Below are 21145 nucleotides of genomic sequence, written 5' to 3'. Positions count from 1 at the left end.
ACAAGTGTGGATATCTGTGTGATATGTTCATATCACACAGATATCAGTCTAGCACTTAGATTTTATATTATCAGTTATCCGCGCACATCAGACCGAAATTTATCACAAGAACGAACCAAAGAAAATATTACGAACAGTATTAGGAAGATTTTTCTGCTCCACTAACGTTGCTAGGAAATTTTCATAAACGTTGTTTATATAAGATTGATGCTGTCACAATACTATCAGCATCAAAATCTTAAAAGATTGCTCAAGTTTCCTCCCCTTCAACGTTTTATAAACTAAATAGTAAGATGCGATTATCTCACGTTAGCTGAGACTTGAAAGATGCTCTGGCAATCGTGCTAATAAGATATTCAGCTGTGTGCTCTTTGATAAACTCTGTCGGGTATTGCTTCTCTTTTCGTCATTCTTTAGCATGCTTCGGAGACAGACAAACAAAAAAGAAAAAGATCTGAGGTCATGTATTTAACGATTTAAATCTCGGCGACACGCAAAACTGGCTTATATGAGTTAGTGAAGAGGAGCGCTACTCTCGCCTCTTCCGTTACGAGACAGAATTCCTAGGGAGAACTGACACGCGCTGCCGTGAGCGCGCGCGCATACGATACCTAGGCAGACAGACGTAGACGTCCGTGAATGTAGGGCCTCCGACATCCCTATTTCTAGACAGAACAGTGCAACCGTCGTACTAGCATTAGGAGCGGACTCGAACGGAAGAAATTTTTTTCTCGCTTGGAAACCTACCTTCGAACGTAAAACTAACTCGAGATCTATTCCATCTCCATTCTTTTAAATCACAGCAGTCGTTCCGTGCCGGCTACATCACGGAACAGTTCAAAGGACGACGACAGCAACAGTGGTTTTGCGAAGCAAGGTATAGTAATGGCTAGTGAGGAGAAACCCCACATCGACGGGATCATCGTCAACGGTAAACCCACGGAAACGCCCAAGAAGAAGTACCGAGAGAGGGAGAAATGGGGCAACAAAATCGAGTTCGTCCTCTCTTGTATGGGTTTTTGTATCGGCCTCGGCAATGTCTGGAGATTCCCTTATCTCTGCTACAAGAATGGAGGAGGTAGGTGATTTTCGTTGTCATAGTAACGTCATGACCTTGTCTCTGTTTCTTCTTCATCCTTACCGTCTGTATATCGTTACGAGTGATGTGAAAGGCCTCTTCGATCAATAACTGGGTTTCTGTGCTTCCACGTCGAAGCTGAGGGTAGAGAGCTATACGGCCATGGCTATTGATTATAATTGAAGAATATATTTAGATGTGGGTGGGGGAGAATATTTTGGCCAAGTTGTAAGCATTACGAAATCCTAGATGGGGCCTTAACAACTTCACTGTTAATGTCGTGTTATGTAACGAAGTTTAAAAAAAAAAAAATCAAAAAAGAAACAATTTTTTTAAAGTTTCCGCGATATAATTTATCTTAAGGTGACGTTCATCTTATCTTTGTTGGCATTTGAAGTAACGCAACCGCTACTTGATTTACAATGGTGCAGAACTTCAGTGTTTCATTCACCATTTGATAGTCCATAAAATAATGCTTTAAAAAGAAATGTATTTCGACACTGTCGTTTCAATACTCAGTTCTGAAGATATCTGTAGAAAGAGTAAGGCAAATAATTATCTAATACAGTTATGATATTATTACGATATTATAATGTTATTGTTATTTATTTATCAATTAATTAATAAATAACAATTATATTTTAATTTTCCACTTATAAATTATCCACTGAAAATATAATTTTCAGTGGATAATAAAATTATATTTTAATTTTCAGTGGATAATTTATATAATCCAGAAAGTCTATGCGGGTGATTAGTTTTCTCATGTATATCCCCAATATCTTTACTGATATACAGAATTGAAGGAATGAAGTAAACTGTATAAACGCACCAAACTCATTCATCCAGGAATTACATTTTACAACTTCATTGAGCTACTAACAGACCGTAATGTACAGGCGGCTTTCGGCTACAGAGAGTTGGCCGAAAGCGAACACACTCAATTCCGTAATTTCGCACAATATAATTTTTACCTAATTCTGATTAACGTCAAAAACTCCTCATAAAAACCTATCGAATGATATGCCTTTGTAGATGCAGACATCCGGAGAAATACTGTGGACAAAAAAGATTCAAGCTCTTAATTATGTAATTACGTTAGAACAGACCACAGTGATTTCATTTGGCCATGTGTACAAATTTGATTTGTATGATATATACTAAGTCAATTCTCTGGAAAATAAATGTCTATTGTCCCACTGGAAAGGTGATTTTTTTTTTTATAATGGCATATGATTTAATTTTCATTTTATTTTTTTATATATATCTTTGATGTCGTTGTAATTCAATTGATGTGAAAGTGTCTCAACAGCAACTCTACACTTTTTCCTTAAAATCTTTGATAATTACGGCGCCTATATTAAATAAATTAATCAACATTGTATCCCGAATGATGTTACAAAAATATTTGCTCACTGTTACAAAAATATTTGCCTGTAATCAACTAAAAGTCAAAACTGGCATTGTGATATATTTTTAATGTGTTTCCTTTGTAATATCCACTAGACAATACAGCGATCGTTGTCTCTTTAATTAAGGCTTACATATTCTGTACATGTACACTGAGTGATCACTGAATTATGACCACCCCTATGAAAACTGAATGCGACCCGTTGACCACGTGAGGTACGAGAGTGCGGAGGGGTTAGGCGACTTACGTAGCATAGATAAGGTGTCAGTGGTTCTCAGCATGTAGTAAAATTCCGAGCGTGATGGGTAAAAAAGGAAGGATTTATTGGACTTTGATAAAGGAAAGATTGTGGGAGCTCGACGAGCTGGTGCCTCAATTTCCCAACCAGCTCAACTGGTGGGGTGTTCGAGAGCCGCCGTTGTTAAAGTGTACCAGAACTAGCGTAAAATTGATCAAACAACGACCCGACGGCAAAACTGCAAAGCTCAGCGAAAGGTTGATGTTAGGGGGCGAGTACCGGGTCCGACGACTCGTACAGGCGAAGCACTATTCGAGAGTTGATTACCAAATACAACATGGGCTAATCCGGAACAATATCTGGCATGAGCACGCGTCGAACGCTCGCATGTATGGGCTATACCAGCAGACAATCCCTACGGCATCCTCTCCTAACCAAGGTTCATCGGCGTAAAAGACTCACCTGGTGCAAAGAGTATACAAGTTGAACGTTAGAAGACTGGAAGAAGGTGTACTGGTCGGATGAGTCACGTTATTTACTCTACATTGTGGATGCTCGTGTACAGATTTGGCGTCAACAACATGAGTCCCTTGATCCATCATGCATAGTATCAAAAGTGCAGGCGGTTGTATATGTTGTTGTTGGTTTGATTTTTAGGAGCATAAGCAACTAAAGCCATATTGCTCCGGGATATGCGGGGGTCATTCCCTGACCTTTCTGCATCCTCCGTATTTGGTGGTGACGGGCTCGAACCCCGGTCTAATCAAGAAGCGTGTGCTATGCATTGCTGCTCCTTCCCACCTGGCTACGGAGGCGCCGGCGGTTGTATAATGTGGGGCATGTTTCACTGCAGGAATTTGGACCCCTGGTGCATGTGGAACAACCAACGTATCAGTGGTCGCCGCTATCGTCAACTACTTGCTAACTGTGTACACCCCGCTATGTTACACTTTTTCCAGAATGGCGATGGTGTCTTCCAAGACGATAATGCACCGAGCCATCGGGCACTTGTTGTGCAGGAATGGTTTGAGGAACACAGTTCTGACTTCCAGCATATCGATTGGCCTCCGAACTCCACCGATATCAATCCCATAGAGCACTTGTGGGACACTATGGTAAGGCATATCAGGCATTTGGATAAACCAATCACCTCCATTGCTGACTGCATTATGCACAGCTTGGTTGGCCATACCCCCCGAACGCTTCCGACATCTTGTTGAATCAATACCACGTCGGATAGCTGCTGTACTGAGGGCAAAAGGAGGACCTACGAAGTATTAGGTTAAAACCGTATTTCTGAATGTGTGATATTTCTTATAAATAACATATGGAACAAAATATTTTTATTTTTGTAGCATACGCATTTAGCAGTATTATTATTTATTGACTGATTTTAAAGTTCATATTTAAGTGAAATAAACCGGAAATGACTACCTCTATATATCAGCAAAGTGTAGCAGAATTTATTTATACAAATAATGTCTGGCTATATACATTAGAATTAAATTTTGATACAACGAAATAATTCGTGCACCCACGAGAACATCCTTCTAACCGTATATTACTGTATAAATGTAAACAGGTGATATACGTCATAAAATTTATAAAATGTTTCGCGATTTGTGCCGATACATGTATGTAAATACAGTTTTTCCAGTCTGTTTCAATAATGGGAGAAAAATTTTACCATCCAGTTATAGGCATCTCCGTAGCCAGGTGGGCAGGAGCAGCAGTGCGTAGCACACGCTTCTTGATTAGACCGGGGTTCGAGCCCGTCACCACCAAATACGGAAGATGCGGAAAGGTCAGGGAATGACCACCGCATATCCCTGGAGCAATATGGCCTTAGTTGCTAATGCTCCTAAAAACCAAACAACAACAACCATCCAGTTATACAGAACCGTATAGCTCTTACTGATCTTGTCTCTGAAGTAACGGAACCGGCCACAAACATCCAACCTTTACACTACCTTAAAAAACTTCCCGTCCGATTAATGGCCGCCAATATGGATTCTCTGTGTCGACTACAGAGGATTTTCTTCCTGACGTCACTCGCCTGTGAACAAATGCCAGGAAAAGTTTAGAAACATGAAGCAGTTACCCTTGACATTTCCCATTGAATGGTCTATATCCTGCCACTTTGCGATCAGTTAGCCCGTTTCTTCTGGTGGTTCACTGCACATGAGATCGCGAATGACTATTCTCAGGCTTTTCGACTAATACTGGAATAGACCAAGGTTCTATTTATCCATCCATTTCTTTCTATATATCGATATAGAAAGGTGCCATTTCAAAACAATTCCCAACCCTTATAGAACAATTACACATCCTGTTCCTCTTCTCAAATATCCACCACCAGTAGATATTTGAGAAGAGGGACAGGATGTGTAAATTCTTCAAATGTAATCTGATTACATTTATATATATCCCGTGTGTGTGTGTGTGTGTGTGTGTGTGTGTGTGTGTGTGTGTGTGTGTGTGTGTGCGCGCGCGCGCACACACACACACACAGTAAAAGTTTTCAGTAAAAGTGCACGTGCGACACAACCAGTCACTTATCCATTGATAGTAAAAACAAACTCACCTAACTAAATTTTCTTCTATGGCATCTCTAGCAGAGTCGATTTCTCACTCGCTACCTCATTGGAGAGGAAAGATCCGGGTTTGATTCTCATTCAAAACGCAAGGAAGTTGATCACGTTTTCATTGGAGAAGGAAGGGGAAACCGCTCTCGAAGGGGGAAATGGCTACTTCTCGGAAGTTTTTCCAGTATTCGACTAGGGTTGTTATAATCTACAACAAGCTGAGTCGTGGAACACACACAATTTACAGATATCATATACTTTTGCCTAGGAGCCAAAGTTATCTTGATTTAGTTAGCAGCGAAGAGCAAATTGCTATTTCCCCAATTATCGGACTTCACTAATTCGGATCCTAATCAGCCTTTAATAATCCAGATCGAGAATTAAATGATGCATTTTCAGAATAGTTTTCAATCACTTTGTTGAAGTAATATCATTCAAAAAGAAAGATTAAATGCAAATGAAAACGTTAAGACAATGTATAGTTAGATAACGCTCCTGCACATCCTTCTAACGAATCAATTACCTTTTCTTAACTCCAAATACTGCATTCCTCACATAGCATGTGTATCAGAAAATCCTACTCAAATGTAAACGTTTGTATTGAGGAAATAAAGCAAAAACTTTTTTTTTCTATTCTGACGATAAGAGAAAAGATAGTAACCAACAATAAAATTATATTATAAAAAGTGGGTGCTATTATAACCGGACTGCAACTTTGAAGTATAACTTGAGTGTTTGTATATTATTTCAACGTTTTGAATAAACTTTCACAGGTCATGCCCACGTCCTCTGTATATAACCATAAATGGGTACCTCAAATAGTAAACAGTACACACTTTTGGCACGTGTACGTCCAGCGGTGGTTCTGATTTGTGGGGGAAAAAATATATATATAAATAAAATTGTATTGTATTATTATTAGAATTTTGTTAAACTGATAATAAGGTGCACGATTAGCCCAGTGATTACGACAGACCACCAATGTGATGGACCCGAGTTCAAATACCGCCGCATAGGCGGAAAAAGATAATAAAAAAATTGAAAGGGAGAAAAAAAATCGCTGAAGTCGCTTCATCGGACCTACCTCCCAATGCAGAAGTGATGGCTGAGAGAGTGGCGTCATCTGGTGTCTCTCCAAGTAATTTCCACCCACCACTGGTCAAATCTAAACAAATCCACATCCATAGTTGGATGAAGATGAGAAGTAGAAATACTGAACATACTGCATCGAATGACGCAGGATAAAGTCACTCGCATTCGTGATGTAGGCAGAGGGGTCGGTTCATAAAGTTGTAGACAGTGTTCCAAGGACGACAGTGGAGCAAGTGACACTATACCCAGTACGGCTACTACAAGTGAAGGGCAAGACCACACACCCAAACAACTGGAAGTGCTTTCTGTGTAAGTGGCCAACCTGGAAGGAAGGAAAGAAGTAAGAGTCAACGCATGAAGTGGCGCATCGAAATAAATACATTCATATTGCGAACATACTACGAAATTAAAGACCGACATGACAATATACAGAACGAGACTACACCCCACACCAAGTGGTTCGAAAGGAGAAAACTACTAATTACCATAAATCGTGTCTGACGAAAGACCACCACAAGTTAAACTGTACAAGACCATAAAATACTATCCAACGGAGTTACTACAGAGAAAAACCCCGAGATAAGAAAGTGAAAAACACAAGGACGGGGCTTACCCCATGAGCGAATGGACTGAAATCGACTAGACACTGAAGAAAAGAGACTTAACGCAGCGCAGCTGCCAAACCCATTTGGCGACTTGAAGAGGACGCCCCAGCCTCCATCTTTAATACCCCCCTATCCTCGGCGAGGAGGAGACGGTCTTACTGTCTTCTCCCCTCCTCGCCGTTCCCACTTTCCCTTCTGGTGGGGCATGGCATGCCCCACTGTGACTTGGGATCAGCTCTCTCGACTCCATCCACTCTACCGCACATACGTAAGCGAATTCCCTATACGTCGGAATTGATTTAATCATCTCCAAATTACGTTTTTCGGCCATACATTCGGCCTTTCAGAAATGTAGCGTTATTCCTCATCGAATTTACCAAAAAAAAAAAATTTTCTCTCTCTTTTTTTTTAAGGTCCTAGCCGCCGAAATCTCAAGAAATTAAGCGGCAGGACCTGCCAGAGTAAATCTTAGTCTACTGGTGTTTCCTGGTCTGCCTCCACGGGGCAAAAGTGGGACAACGTTGGGCCTCAGCAGGGGTCCAGCGGCTAAACGACCAGATGAACAACGGTACATGACACTACACATACACTTTTAAATCTCTGGCATTTCCCAGCGAACTGATTCACCTACAATGAAAACAACGCGGAGATGGGAGAAACCCCTGGTGCCGTTTGACTCTAAACACACTTTACACTCTTACCAAGCGGTTGGAACGGTTCCCAACTGTTCAGGTTACCGAATAGCAGACCAAAGACCACGAAGAATCTAATAGCTCCTGCAGTCTGAAAAAAACCAAGCAGGATATGCGCGACCGACTACAAAGAACATGAATACAACCGAACCAGAACTGGAGGAGGAACACCAAGTACAAGAGCTACAACCCAAAGCAGCAACAGACGAGGTCGCGATATCCAGAATAGAAGAAAGGCGAGGGAAGACCCCAGCAGAATTCCAGGGAATGAACCCCACAGGTACCCTAAACCATACTGAAGCAGAGACCCAAAAGAATTCGGTGTCGTCACAGACCACTTCAATCGACGAATAAAGGCAGATTACCTCAAAAGTATGACCAGGTACCATCTCCACAGCCATTTACTGTGCCGCTTTAGCAGTCACCAGGTTGAACAGAAGAGAAACCAGAAACCAACAGAACAGAACACAAACCAGAAACAAACAGAACACAAAGTGCAAAAACAAGGAACCACCAGTCTGGAAAAGAGGGCTACGGCAGCAAATAGAAAAGCCAAGAGTGAAGATAGAACAACTACCCCCAGTACCGGCAGAGTGAAAAAGAGTTGATCAAAAAAAAAGTGAAGACCACTCTCAAGAAAGAAAGACAACAGCAAACACGAGACCTATAATCGGAAAGTCGAAGATTACCTTGATACTCTCAAGCAGAACCTCCTGGCACTCAGTAAGAGACTTCGCCAATGGAGAATGTCCAAAGCAAAACAGAAAACCGGATATTTCATGAAAAACCAGAGAGCCTTCTACGGTAAAAAACCTCAGGAATAGGTAACATCCACAACTACTGGTACAGTAGCTGTGGATGTTATCTATTCCTGAAAATTCAGCTGCACATAGCACAGTTCACCCAGGTGATAAGGCAAACTGATACAAACCCAGAGTCTCTGACTCAAATCATATCTGAAGACTAAAGACCAAAATACAAGAAACCCGGCGAAATACAGGCCGATCACCTGTCTCCCAACGATGTACAAGGTCTTGACTCATAGCTGGCTGATAGACACTTAAGATCTATAAAGTCAACCCCACGCTGACACACTTCCTAGAAGTAACTATAGTGAAAGAGAGGACCCCTATCAAGGTTAGAAATATCACAAATAGACAGATCTCCATCAGAAGATGAATCTTCCAGGAAAATGCTCTCAGCCCACCGTTTTACTGTCTAACACTCAACTCACTGTCCACCATGGCCAAAAACAGCAAGTACGGATATACCAAAAATGGAGGAAAAACCTGCACATCCTCTCTCTCACCTGATGAACAAGGATGACACCAAACCATGCAGCAACCGAGACATCTAGCTCTATGCGAAGAGTTCAGCACTAACCTCAGGATGCAATTTGGCCTAGACAAATGAAGACCCGCGGACTGCATCAAGGAAATCCAGTCGGCTGGAACTACCAGATGAAGATCAGTGAAGTGATTGAAGCCATGACAGAGGGAGAGACCTACAAATATGGGGATGATGTACGCTCAACAGCTAGAACCCAAAGAGTTAAGGCCCACCTCATTCAGAAATACCATCAGAGACTGAGAAGCGTGCTAAAATCAAAGCTGAATGGCAGGAACATGGTCAGAGCCATAAACATCTATACAGTTCCACTACTAATATACTCCTTCTGGACCATAGACTGAATTGGAGGAGGTTATGAAATCGACCGGGACAATAATGACTTAGGGCAGACGTCACCATCCGAAATTGGTCATATAGGGACTGACTACAGACCTGAAAGGAGGGAGGGATTTGACAGACTTAACTGAACAACAGAAGGCGATTAATCGAAATGTTACATCACTCCTTATGCATATGTGAATCTCACTCAGATGGATGCACCTTAATTTTATATTATGTCCTCTTCGCCTTCTCGCTGTGTAAATTACTCGCAATAATAATAACACTCCGCCCGTTATCCACCATTCTCAACAGCAACAAGTATGGATATAACCTCAAAGAAGGAAAGAAAAACCTGTACACCGTCACCTATATGATGTACACGGATGACATCAAGCTGTACGCGGCAACCAAGAAACAACTCTGGATCACCGAAAAATTCAATGATATCAGGATAGAATTTGGTCTAGACAAATGCAAGACCCACGGATTGCATTAGGGGAAAATTAGTCGGCCAAAACTCCCAGTTGCAGACTGGTAAAGACATCAAAGCCATGACAGAGGGAGAGACCTATAAATACCTGGGGATGAGGTAGGCTCAGAAGTTACAGTACAATGAAATCAAGGCCTGCTTGACCGAAAAATACCACCAGAGACTCAGAAGCCTGCTGAGAGCAAAACTAAACGGAGGGAACACGGTTAAAGCCATGAACACTTATGCAGTCCCAGTGCTAACATACTCCCTCGGATCATCGATTGGAATAACACCGAGCAGGAAGAAATCATGAGAAAGACAAGGACAACGATGACCAAGAGCCGCCAAACACCATCCGAAGTCAGCCGTGGAGAAACTGACAATAGCTCAGAAACATGGAGGAAGGGGCCTGATAGACATCATCGAGCAACAGAAAACAACGATAGTTAACTTGAAGGATAATTTCCAGAAAAACACAGCAGCACTCTACCTGGCCATAACGAAAGCGATATATCCGACTCAACCTAAGCGAGGAGTCCCCTCCCGCTCAAACGACACAAACGAAGCTAGAAAGATGGGAAAAGATGACACTCCATGGCAGACACTACAATGATCATATAGATAAAATGGCTTCCAATGCATGGCTCTGGGGCGGGACGCTCTACCCCGAGACTGAAGGATTCATGTCGACGACTCCGCCTCGCCTCAGAAATGATCCAGCATATCACCGCGGGATACAAGGTGATCCCGCAGACAGTACACTCGTAGACACGACCAGGTAGCCAGGATAATACATCAGTAGCTAGCGAGAAAATACGAGTTGATCAAAGAAAGTGTACTGTATTACAAGTACAACCTCAGCCAGTATACTATAGACCCCAACCCACAAGCTGTACTGGGACCGCGCCATAAAAAATGGACAAGACAATCCCACACAACAGACAGGACATAATCCGTGTCGACAAGGAGGAAAATGCTACTTATCTGATTGGCACAGCAGTGCCCAACACTGGCAACCACGAAGGGAAAATCCACGAGGAGAAAATCACGAAGTACATGGACCTAAGACAGGAGATCAAAGACATGTGGCATATGCAACAAGTAACGACCATCCCGATCTTTGTATCAATCACCGGTATGGTGCCAAAGACACTTATGCATAACAGCCTAGCAGTAATAGGTCTCCCAGAGAATACCTACAAGGAAGCTCCAGAAAGTCGCAATCCCGAACACCCGTAGGATAGTCAGAGAGTTTCTCGACCAACAGTAACAGGCAGAAAAAAACAACAACCACCCTGTGTAGTTGGTAGCAATACCCGTCACGGGGTGGAATCCCCCAATCAGGGAGAGATAATATAAGAGTATAATAGTAACAATAAGAGTCACAGACCAGTTCACTCGGCAAATAATACCACATTGCCTGGACAACAACGGTGCAAAGCTGGTGGCCATCCACACAGCTGTATACCGTGCTGCCATAGCAGCCACTACGATTAATGGGAGAGAAACGAGAGACCAGAAGCAGAAGAAACGAAAAAAAAAAAAAAAAAAAACAAGGAACCGCCCGCTTGGAAAAGAAGACTTCAGCAGAAGATTCTTTTTTTTCTTTTTTTTTTTCTTATTTATTGATTGGCGGACCCCAGGATTTCTGCATTAGCCGCAGTTTAACATCATGTGGAGAGAGAAGAGTAACTAAACAAAATTATCTACAGAAAGTAGTGAAAAATCACAGATGTATTTCTCAGAAGGAGAAGACAGTAGAATTTAAGCAAAAAAAGAAGATAAAAGATAGTGGAGGGTGGAAAATGGTGTTGCCTGCCACACCCAACAAGGTTATCATTATGCATCTAAATTAGAAGGGGAAGTCTAACTAATAAAACTCTTAATTATTAAACCACAAGGTTCAAACAGCCATATATAAAAAATAAATCAGTTATATATACAGAATACGTAAAAGTGTGGTCATCGCATGAAGAAAAGTACAAATTATATGGATAATATTAATATTATCCATATAATATAGTATTAATACACATATGTGATAAAAATTCAAATTAATAAGTATATGCAGAGATATAATACAAGGATATACACCAACAGCTCAGAGCAGCTGGGAAAATTAAAATGTGAAACAGCTCAAAAGTAGCAACTGATTATACAAGGGGGGGGGGGGTCTTGAAAGAAGATTTAAAAATGCCGAGGGAGGAGCAACAAGCGGAAATAAAGCAAAACAAAACAATCAATGCTATCCTACTGGAACCATTGCCATTCAGAATGATGCATATTTTACATTTTTATAATTTATATATAAAAATATAAATTTTTATATTTTTGTATTTTTATAATGAAGTGGTACAAAACAAGAAGTACCACTCATTTAAATATCTGTGCAACTAACATATGAACATATATATTATTAAAATATCAACACGTGATCTGTCAGCATACAAAAACAGAAAATGAAACGGAGGCGTCCAAAAGATGAAAGTTCTCAGTTTACATAAAAACTATTAACAAGAAAAACTGTTAGCATACAAAAGCAGTATATGAAAACAGAGGCTTTCAAGAGATGAAAGTTCTCAGTTCTCAACATAGTAAGAGGCTTCCAACAGTGAAAGTTCCAAAACTTTAAAAGGTGATAAGGATCTCACGGAAGAAACTTCACTATTAGTGAGGCAGTATTGAGGCACGAATAACACTTCTTTTGAAGGCCCTATTGTCATAAGAATTAAACAGAATAAAAAACTCTTTAGTTTGAACAATCAGTTCCTTGTTTTCAATAAAGAAGTTTGGAATGGCACAGTGTAAATCAAGTCTCAGGTCACAATAGGTAGGACAGTCGAAAAGGACACGATCTGCAGTTTCAGTAGCACCACAATGGCAAAGCGGAGTCCGAAAGACCAAACGAGAAGAGTTTGAAGTTTAAGCTCCCATGTTCAGTAAGGAGAAAAGTAGCAGAAAGGCTAAGAGATAACCAAAGTGTTTCTTTCTTCTGAAATTCCTTGGCGATGGGGAAGTAACCTCTAGTAGCAGCACCAACAGAAGAATTAGACCAATCCTGTTGCCACATATTATTAAAATGCACTCTGATCCTCTTCTTTTCAGAGGAAAAATTTTCATCAAGATTCAAGGTAAAACCACTAATGGTAGCAGGGTAACGTCTTTTTAGATGATATAGAAGGTATCGATATTGCACTTCAAAGTGTATTGGGAGTCAACCTAGCATTACCTGAAGAGCAGATGTAGATGTAGTTTTGCATGATCGAGATAAGAGCAGCTCTTTGAGCCTGCAGAAGTTGTTTGATAACAGCAACCTTATTTGCACGGTAACCCCATTTTGGGGTTTCCCTGCAAATAAGGTTGCTATTATCAAACCCACCGTACAAAATGATGGCTAAAAAGATGCAATCATAATATTTTCGAAGCGTGTGTGCTCTGATACCCCAGTCTTTTTTAGCAATTTGTTTTAATCTGGCCATTAAGATTTTACACATATCCTTAATGTACCTGATACGATGCAAGAAACTACCCCGATCATCAAGCCAGATACCAAGATACTTGACAGTAGAGTAGAAGCGAATAGGGAGACCATTGTATTTTACAGTTGGCTACCGATCCGGATCCAATTTGCCCTTAAGCAGCATCTGACAAGTCTTGGCAGTCGACACTTGTAATTTATGTATGGATGTCCAATTAAAAAGTTCTTTCATTACAAAGTTAGCTGTATCTTCCAGGCATTTTCTAGATTTTCCATTAATGTTGATAGTCAAATCGTCTGCATAAGCAACCATGCTAACATTATCAAAGGATTTTGAAAGCCAACTATCAAAAACAATATTCCAACACAGGGGTCCAAGAATAGACCCCTGTGGGCAGCCCCTAGTAACACAGCGAGTAATCTCTTCAAGGTCAGAAGTGACTTTAATATGACGGTCCGTAAAATAATTCTTTACAACATTATAGATAGGCATGGAAACCTGGACCTACCGGGATCACTCGAGGACACTTTGCCACCAAAGTGTATCAAAGGCTCCCTTAACGTCCACAAAGAGACCCAGAACATATTTAGAGGGGGAGAGATCATGATAATCCAACAACTTATGAATAGCGCCTTCAGTACCACGACCTTTGACAAAGCCAAACTGAGCAATGGAGATAAGTCGTCTATATGTATAAGCAGACATAAGACGTTTTGAAATAAGTTTTTCAAAAGTCTTGCCAAGAACAGGCAGTAAGCCTTTAGGAAGATGGAGAATCAAGCGGTTTATCAGGTCCCTTAATTAGTATTTTAAGTACAGCAATTTTCCAAACAGAAGGGAAGATTCCATCACGAAGACAGGTGTTAAAGAGATAAATAAAGACATCAGGGAATATTTTCCAGGAACGCTTAATGATCTCAACTTCCAATCCATCAAAACCAGGACATTTGCCCGACTTCAAAGACATGATACCAGTGTTAACTTCATTTTTGGTTAAACCTGGTTCATCAGGAGAACCAGAATATCTAAGATTTTTCAGCAGAAGATATCAGAATTAAGAGCCAAGATAGATCAATTGGCCCAGTACCACCGGGATAATAGGAGTAATAAATTGACTGGAAAAGTGAAGAGCGCCCTCAAGAGAGACAACCTCCATAGCAAACACGAGACCACAAATCAGAGAATAGGGGGAGAGCATATCAGCGCGATAAAGACCGCGGATTATGGGAGGTCTGCTGTGGCAGAGCATTTCTGGGAAGAGAACCATCAAATCTCTCCTGAAGAAGCAGTTATCGTCGATGGACACAGATTTTGGGATTGCAAGTGGCTCGAGAGCTTGCGAATTGCTCCTCTGAGAGTAATACTATTAATAGAGACAGGGGAATCCGCATTCATTTCATCTCCTCTTCGAAGCTGGACAGGATGGACGGGATTCACGGTTCCACCTGGCACGCTCCCGAGCCATTCCCGGTTTCAGTGCGCTGCTCCTGTGGAAACATGTGCTGTGAACCGTGAGCCTGCTGATATTTAAGGATGTACTGTACAATAAGCTTCACTGTTGAAAAAGGAGGCAGACGCCTCTGAAAGCTTGAATTTTATCGCTTTTATGGATGTTTTATTGCTTTTATCCGGTGTTTTATATACATTGTTTTAATTTTATTTTATATTTTTATTGTACAGACAGGTATCTTATTTTATCAGTTTTATCCGGTGTAATTGTACTATTCATTTTATTTATTTTAATTCATTTTATTATCTTAATACAACACAACTCTAATTTATTTTATTTAATAAAAGTTTATAACGGTTTGTGTAGGATCGTGCAGTTATTGTGAACATAAATATTCCCAACCCCAGAGGCCTATTTGAAGATTTACCTATCTCATTGACATAGCGGTGCCTAACACTGGCAATCTCCAGAAAATACATGAGGAAAAGATCAGGAAATACACGGACCTAAGACAGGAAAGAGATGTTGCATATGCAACAAGTTATGACCATCCCGATCGTCGCGTCAACCACCGGTATGGTGCCAAAGATCCTACATAATAGCCTAACAGCAATAGGTCTCCCAAGGAAAACATACAAGAAACTCCAGAAACTCGTAATCTTGAACACCTGTAAAACGGTCAGAGATTTCCTCGACCGACAGTAACATCAGATACAACAACCAACCTGTGCATTTGGTACCAGTATCCGTTACGGGATGGAATCCCATCAAGGAGAAATAATATAAGAACAACATAATAATAATCAGAGTGATCACCAAGACGGATTACACTCAAGAAGGCAGCACAAAAATACCAGCTGATCAAAGAAAGTTTGCCGTTTACAAGAACGAGACTCAGGCTGTACTATAGACCTCTATTCACAAGATTATACTGGAACCGTGCAATAATAATACACAAGACGATTCTGCACAGCAGAACAGACATAACCCTCATCGACAAGTAGGAAATGGCTACCTACCTGATTAGCATAACTCTAGCAAACGCCAGAAAACATACAAGGAAAAGATCAGGAAGTCAAAGATATGTGGCATATGAACAAGTAATGACGTCTAGGTCAAGTAATCCACAATTTTGTCCAAACCTTTATCCTCAACCACAAGAGATCACAGAAAGTGATCTTAATGACCTCATCAGGGATCTCAAACTGCCGAAGAATAGGGTAGAGCTTCTGGCCTCGAAGCTACAACAATGGAATCTTCTAAATCATTCTGTGAAAGTGACAACATTTCGTACCCGAAATAAAGACTATGATAAATTCTATCAAGCAGAAGGTGAACTCACTGTTTGTAAGGATGTTGATGGTCTAATGGCAGCAGTGAACATGAGGCACGTTCCCGTAGAATGGCGACTATATATGGACGCTAAGGTTAGTCTTATGGCTGTGTTATCAAACAATGGAAATATGCTGCCGTACCCAAAAAAGAAACATACACAAATATGGAGAACATCCCTTAGGTGGACACTCTTACGAGTGGCAGATATGTGGTGATTTAAAGGTAATCGCCATTTTATTATATTATAAAATATTATAATTCCACATTATAAATTCAACTCTCCTTTAGCTACGTAATGAAGTTTTCGGAAGAAGCGTTTTTGTCAGAGAAAACACTGGAATCTTAACAAATGTGCTCCTTACGAGTATGTGCAAAAAATTTACAAATCGTGTGAAAAGATTTTGGATGTGTGCCAAAAATAGCATGCAGTGGAAGTATACCAAAAACCTACAGCAACCTTCTTGGGGCCTTCTCGGCAAATAAAAACGGCTTCGTTTAACACATGAATTAGTTCATCCTAGCACCTTAAAGCTTTACCATTAAGTTTTTATACCTTGCTATAAGTATCAGAAATTGGGGTTCTTTTAGCATCTGTAGCGATTCTGGATGGCATCAGATTTCTGCCAAAGGCAGGAAATCAGAAGGAAGTGAATCGCCTTCAATCACGGCGAGAGAAAACTGAGGAGCCTTTTAGGATATTTATCAAAATTGAATGACCTTGAAAGAACTGAAGGGGAGGGAGTGATAGCAGTCGTATCATCACTCAAGGAGGTATTTATCGCAGAAAGCAGCGAATGCTAGAAGGGTTACGTAGGCAATTCTTCTACTGTAAAACAGTACTCGTTGTAGCTGGGTGGTAAACACCAAAATACACTCGTTTGAGTTGTGTGGTTCAGTTCCATGCCACCGCAAAGCATGATCAGGGATAATATTCTTATCAAGTAACTAGTCATAAACCACTCTGACTTATGTATTCGTGCCCGAGTATAAATAGAACATTTTTTATTAAGTCAAAGGGGTAGTAGATGATGCAAGCAACCCGAGGCACTGCTCCATATTCAGAAAACCTAGTTACCCTTGGTCATGTCCCCGTTCCACCAGAATTTTCAGTTATCCACGATATTTAAACAACAGTTTTATAAATAATAGTTCATATCTGTACTCATTAAAAATAACGATAGCTATTCATTTTTAAGAATAAATAAAACATGCACTGAGTATTTGAATTTGTATTTATATTTTAAAATTTGCAATGAAATTTTCGTTCGTGTAATGAATAGTTTCAGAGGGAGGATACGGAAGTAAAACCTAGTACCAAGAGCTGTAGATCTGGTAGTATGAACAGTTCAAATTGGGCTCAACGCAATAAAGGAGATAACCTCGAGTTGTTACTCCAATAACTTCGAGTAACAACCGGAAAAAGCCTTGACGCAAGCCGTAAAATAATTACTGCGCAGCTGATTTAATATCGCCCACCGCCTAGAGTTGTACTCAATTCATAAAACTACCGCGGAAAAATAATGACGCCTCTTTACTTTCAAATGGTGAAATTTGCATAATTTCGGCAAGCCTCGTCGCCCTTGGGGGACCAACACAGTGATCATAATCGCTGTTCCATACAGTGTGGAAAAGTTCGTGGTTTGAATTCTCTAGAAGACAGGAGAACTTTTTCTTCACATCATGGTTCAGTTAGTAAGGCTCAGAAGCAGTCGCATTGCTTTTTCTTTAAGAAACTAATGTGTCCAGCAGAATTCATATGATCAAACTGATCATTCATATATCTTTTAATTATATATACAGGGTGTCTCAAAAATATTGGTACAAACGATTAGGGGAGGTAGGTAACATCTAAAGGAATGTGAATCGCATAGGAACCCAGAACCGGAAACGTCACGGGAAAGTAGTAGCAGAGGCACAAGAAGCAGAAATGACACAAGACAGTAATTAGTGGCAAACATTAATTTGACATAATATTAACAATGGAGTACGAGATGGATGCATTTCATGATGCTACAACAGATGCTCGAAGGTTCCACCATGAGACGCGATGCATGCGTGACACCGACGCAGCATGGATTGGCGGACACGGTCGAACACACCTGGAGTTTCTTTGACAGTAGCAGCAGCGCAGTCGAGTCTCGCCACGAGATCCATTTCCGTCTCCACAGACGATTCGTACACGATAGATTTGAGGGCCCCCCCCCCACAGAAAGAAATCAAGGCTCGATAAATCAGGTGAGCGGGGGGTGGGGGGGGGGCAGGCAACGAGTCCACCACGGCCAATCGATCGACGGCCAAAACGCCCGTTCAAATGGTCACGAACACACCTTACATAATGGGCACTCGCCCCGTCATGTTGAAACCAAATGTTGCGTCTCACATTTGCTGGAACATCGTCATGTAACCCTGGTAGAACTTGTTCAAAGAAAGATCCGATATTTAGCGGAGTTCATGCGGGATGGTAACAGGTATGGGCCGACTAAGTAGTCACCGACCATACCTGCCCACACATTTATTGCGAAGCGATGTTGTGTCGCATGGGGGCGCACACCGTTTGGGATGTCGTGAGCCCACACATGAGCATCGTGCTGATTGAATAAGCCTTCCCGAGTGAAATAGGCTGGAAAATTCAGGTCTTGAACACTTTTTTGGAGAAACCACTGCGCAAAAGCCACACGTGCAGGATGATCTTGGGGGAGCAGTAACTGAACCCTTTGGAGATGAAAGGGGTGTAAGGAATCGTCGTGCCAGACACGCTGTACAATGCAACGAGACACTCCTAAGGCAGAGGCAACGGCACGTGTGCTGGTAGTAGGATTATTCTGGACAGCATTCAACACACTTTCTTCTATGGCGGGATTTCGCGTCGCACATGGTCTTCCCGCACTACTCCTGTTACCTCTAAATGACCCATAATCGCACAAATTTTGATGCACACGCGCAAACAAACGGTGGTCCGGTACATGTCTGGCTCCATACAGTTTTCAATGTATGAATCTGCTCTTTTTCCCGCTGTCAAAGGAAAATTTATACTGCACAATCAAACACGACAAAATTATACGGATTTCAGATAGAAAAACAAAAAGGAAGATGCAACACACTGCTGGAAGGAGAGTCATTCTATGAACTTTTCGTAACATAAAAGTATTTCACAACAGACAGAAATACTAAATATCAATGAAGAATTTTTCGATAGAAATATGCCGGACGTGGTGAATTTTCTAATGTTGATTTCAAATGTGCAGCCTATTTTTAACAGCACCTGAATCAGCAAAGATACAGGGTGTCCGGGCTAGAAGTATTCAAAAATAACGGCTTATAATGCGAGAATCACCCATATTTTCTCAAACGAAAGCACAGTCAACAGAAAATCTCTCCAAGATTTGTTTCGTCACATTTTGCCGCATTTGGGGGGTACGAAGAATCCTCACCAAGTGATCGAAAATGAAAGGGACATACCAAAAGTCAATGTCTGGTTAGGAGTGCACAAAAATGTTGTTATGGGTTAATTTTTTTTTCCATAGATATGACCATGAAAAAAAAAAGCATGAGGCTTTATTAAACACTGTGGGCACACTAGAGAAATTTCGGGATTTGGACGATTTAAAACAGCGTATCATTGAAGCAGTTGCTCTAATAACGCCTCAGATGCTAGAAAACACTTGGCAAGAGCTCGAGTATCGTTTTGACATATGTCGAGTTATTGAACTTTACTAGCCTTCATAAAAACTTGGTGAGTTACTCAGTATAATAACAAAAAAATTATTTTAATACACCTTATAGATGCTAAGATATATGTGTGTATTTTTGGATACCTCTAGCCCGGACCATCCTGTATTTCAGTTTTCATGTACTTATGTTTTGGCCTATCTGTTCATATTACACCGAATGGCTACTTTATTAGGTGAATGAAATGGAGTGCTGCCTCAGTAAGGGCATCGCATGTTCGTACCATTAGAAATAAAGCAGGTTGGTTGATACACAGGGTGGGGTGTGTGCGCGCGCGCAATTAAGAGCAAGACGAAAGATTTTTTTTTTGGTGTTATCCGAGAATGCATCTGAGATCAATTTGCATCACAAGCCCATGAAAGATTTAACTGAATGTGAACGTGGAATGGTAGTTGGTGCCAGCCATGCCGATATGAATATCTCGAAAACTGCAGAACTGCTGGGATTTTTACCTACGACTATGTCGAGATTGGTCCAATAACCAAATAACATCCACCCAACGGCAATCCAGTGGTAGGAAAGAGTTCGTTGATGAGAGAGGCCGACAAGAGTTGTGCAAGGTAACAGAAGGGCTGCAGTCAGTCAAACAACAACCCAGGAACAGTAATAACCAAAGCGACATTTCAAACGTACCTCGTGATACCGCATAACGATAGAGTTTCACTTATGACAGCAAAAAAAAAAGAAAGTACATTTACAGTGGACTCAGGAATATCGCAACTGGAAAAACAATCAAATATGTATATGATATAACCGATGAGTGTGACGAACTATAACCGCGTTCGGGTCATTCCAAGCCCAGGCTAGTCGTAATTTAACGGAAAAGATTGGCAATTACAACTAATGATATTTGATTATTAACTTCTTCCTCCGGACTAAATATAAGTAAAAACTAAATACGAGTAATCCAACTGAGTAAGAAATATCTGCCAAATGGGAAAAAAAAACAAGAAAAAGATACTTGTACTGGGGCAATTACAGGTCAAATGCATTTTGGAATTTATTAGAAAAAAAAGTTGAGTTGATACGAGACTTCGCTTAAAACACCTTCGCTACCTTTTGGCAGCATGTAAATAGCATCATTAACCAGAACAACCCAGTTACAGTAAGTGGCAGTTTTGTACAGTACGGGAGGAAAAGGGGTGGTGGGGAAATCGTGTTAGCAGTAGCATGGACTGTTGTTTTAGGAAATATTGTTCATTTGTAATGCAACATTCACTTCAGTCTTCTTATATTAAGATGTACAAAAGAAAATATAATAAATACTGCATTCAGATTTATTATAAAAAAGGACCAAACAGTCATGTT

The 21145-nt window shown here is 40.8% G+C and overlaps 1 protein-coding gene across 1 annotated transcript in view; it reads left to right on the top strand.

Moving 5' to 3' along the window:
- The first annotated feature begins 495 nt into the window (after window positions 1–495).
- Window positions 496–21145, top strand: part of LOC150086801 (sodium- and chloride-dependent taurine transporter-like) — a 299102-nt gene continuing 278452 nt past the window's right edge. The window contains exon 1 of the mRNA XM_090372759.1: window positions 496–1078. Within this exon, the coding sequence (XP_090228885.1) occupies window positions 886–1078 (193 nt within the window). The 5' untranslated portion in view covers window positions 496–885. The remainder of the gene's footprint in view (window positions 1079–21145) is intronic.

The sequence above is a fragment of the Mastigoproctus giganteus genome, chromosome 4 (assembly GCF_048544385.1).
Source record: "Mastigoproctus giganteus isolate SK-2022 chromosome 4, ASM4854438v1, whole genome shotgun sequence".
Classification (NCBI taxonomy): domain Eukaryota; kingdom Metazoa; phylum Arthropoda; class Arachnida; order Uropygi; family Thelyphonidae; genus Mastigoproctus; species Mastigoproctus giganteus.
The sequence above is the reverse complement of the archived record's forward strand: the minus strand, read 5'-3'. Positions and strand labels throughout refer to the sequence as shown.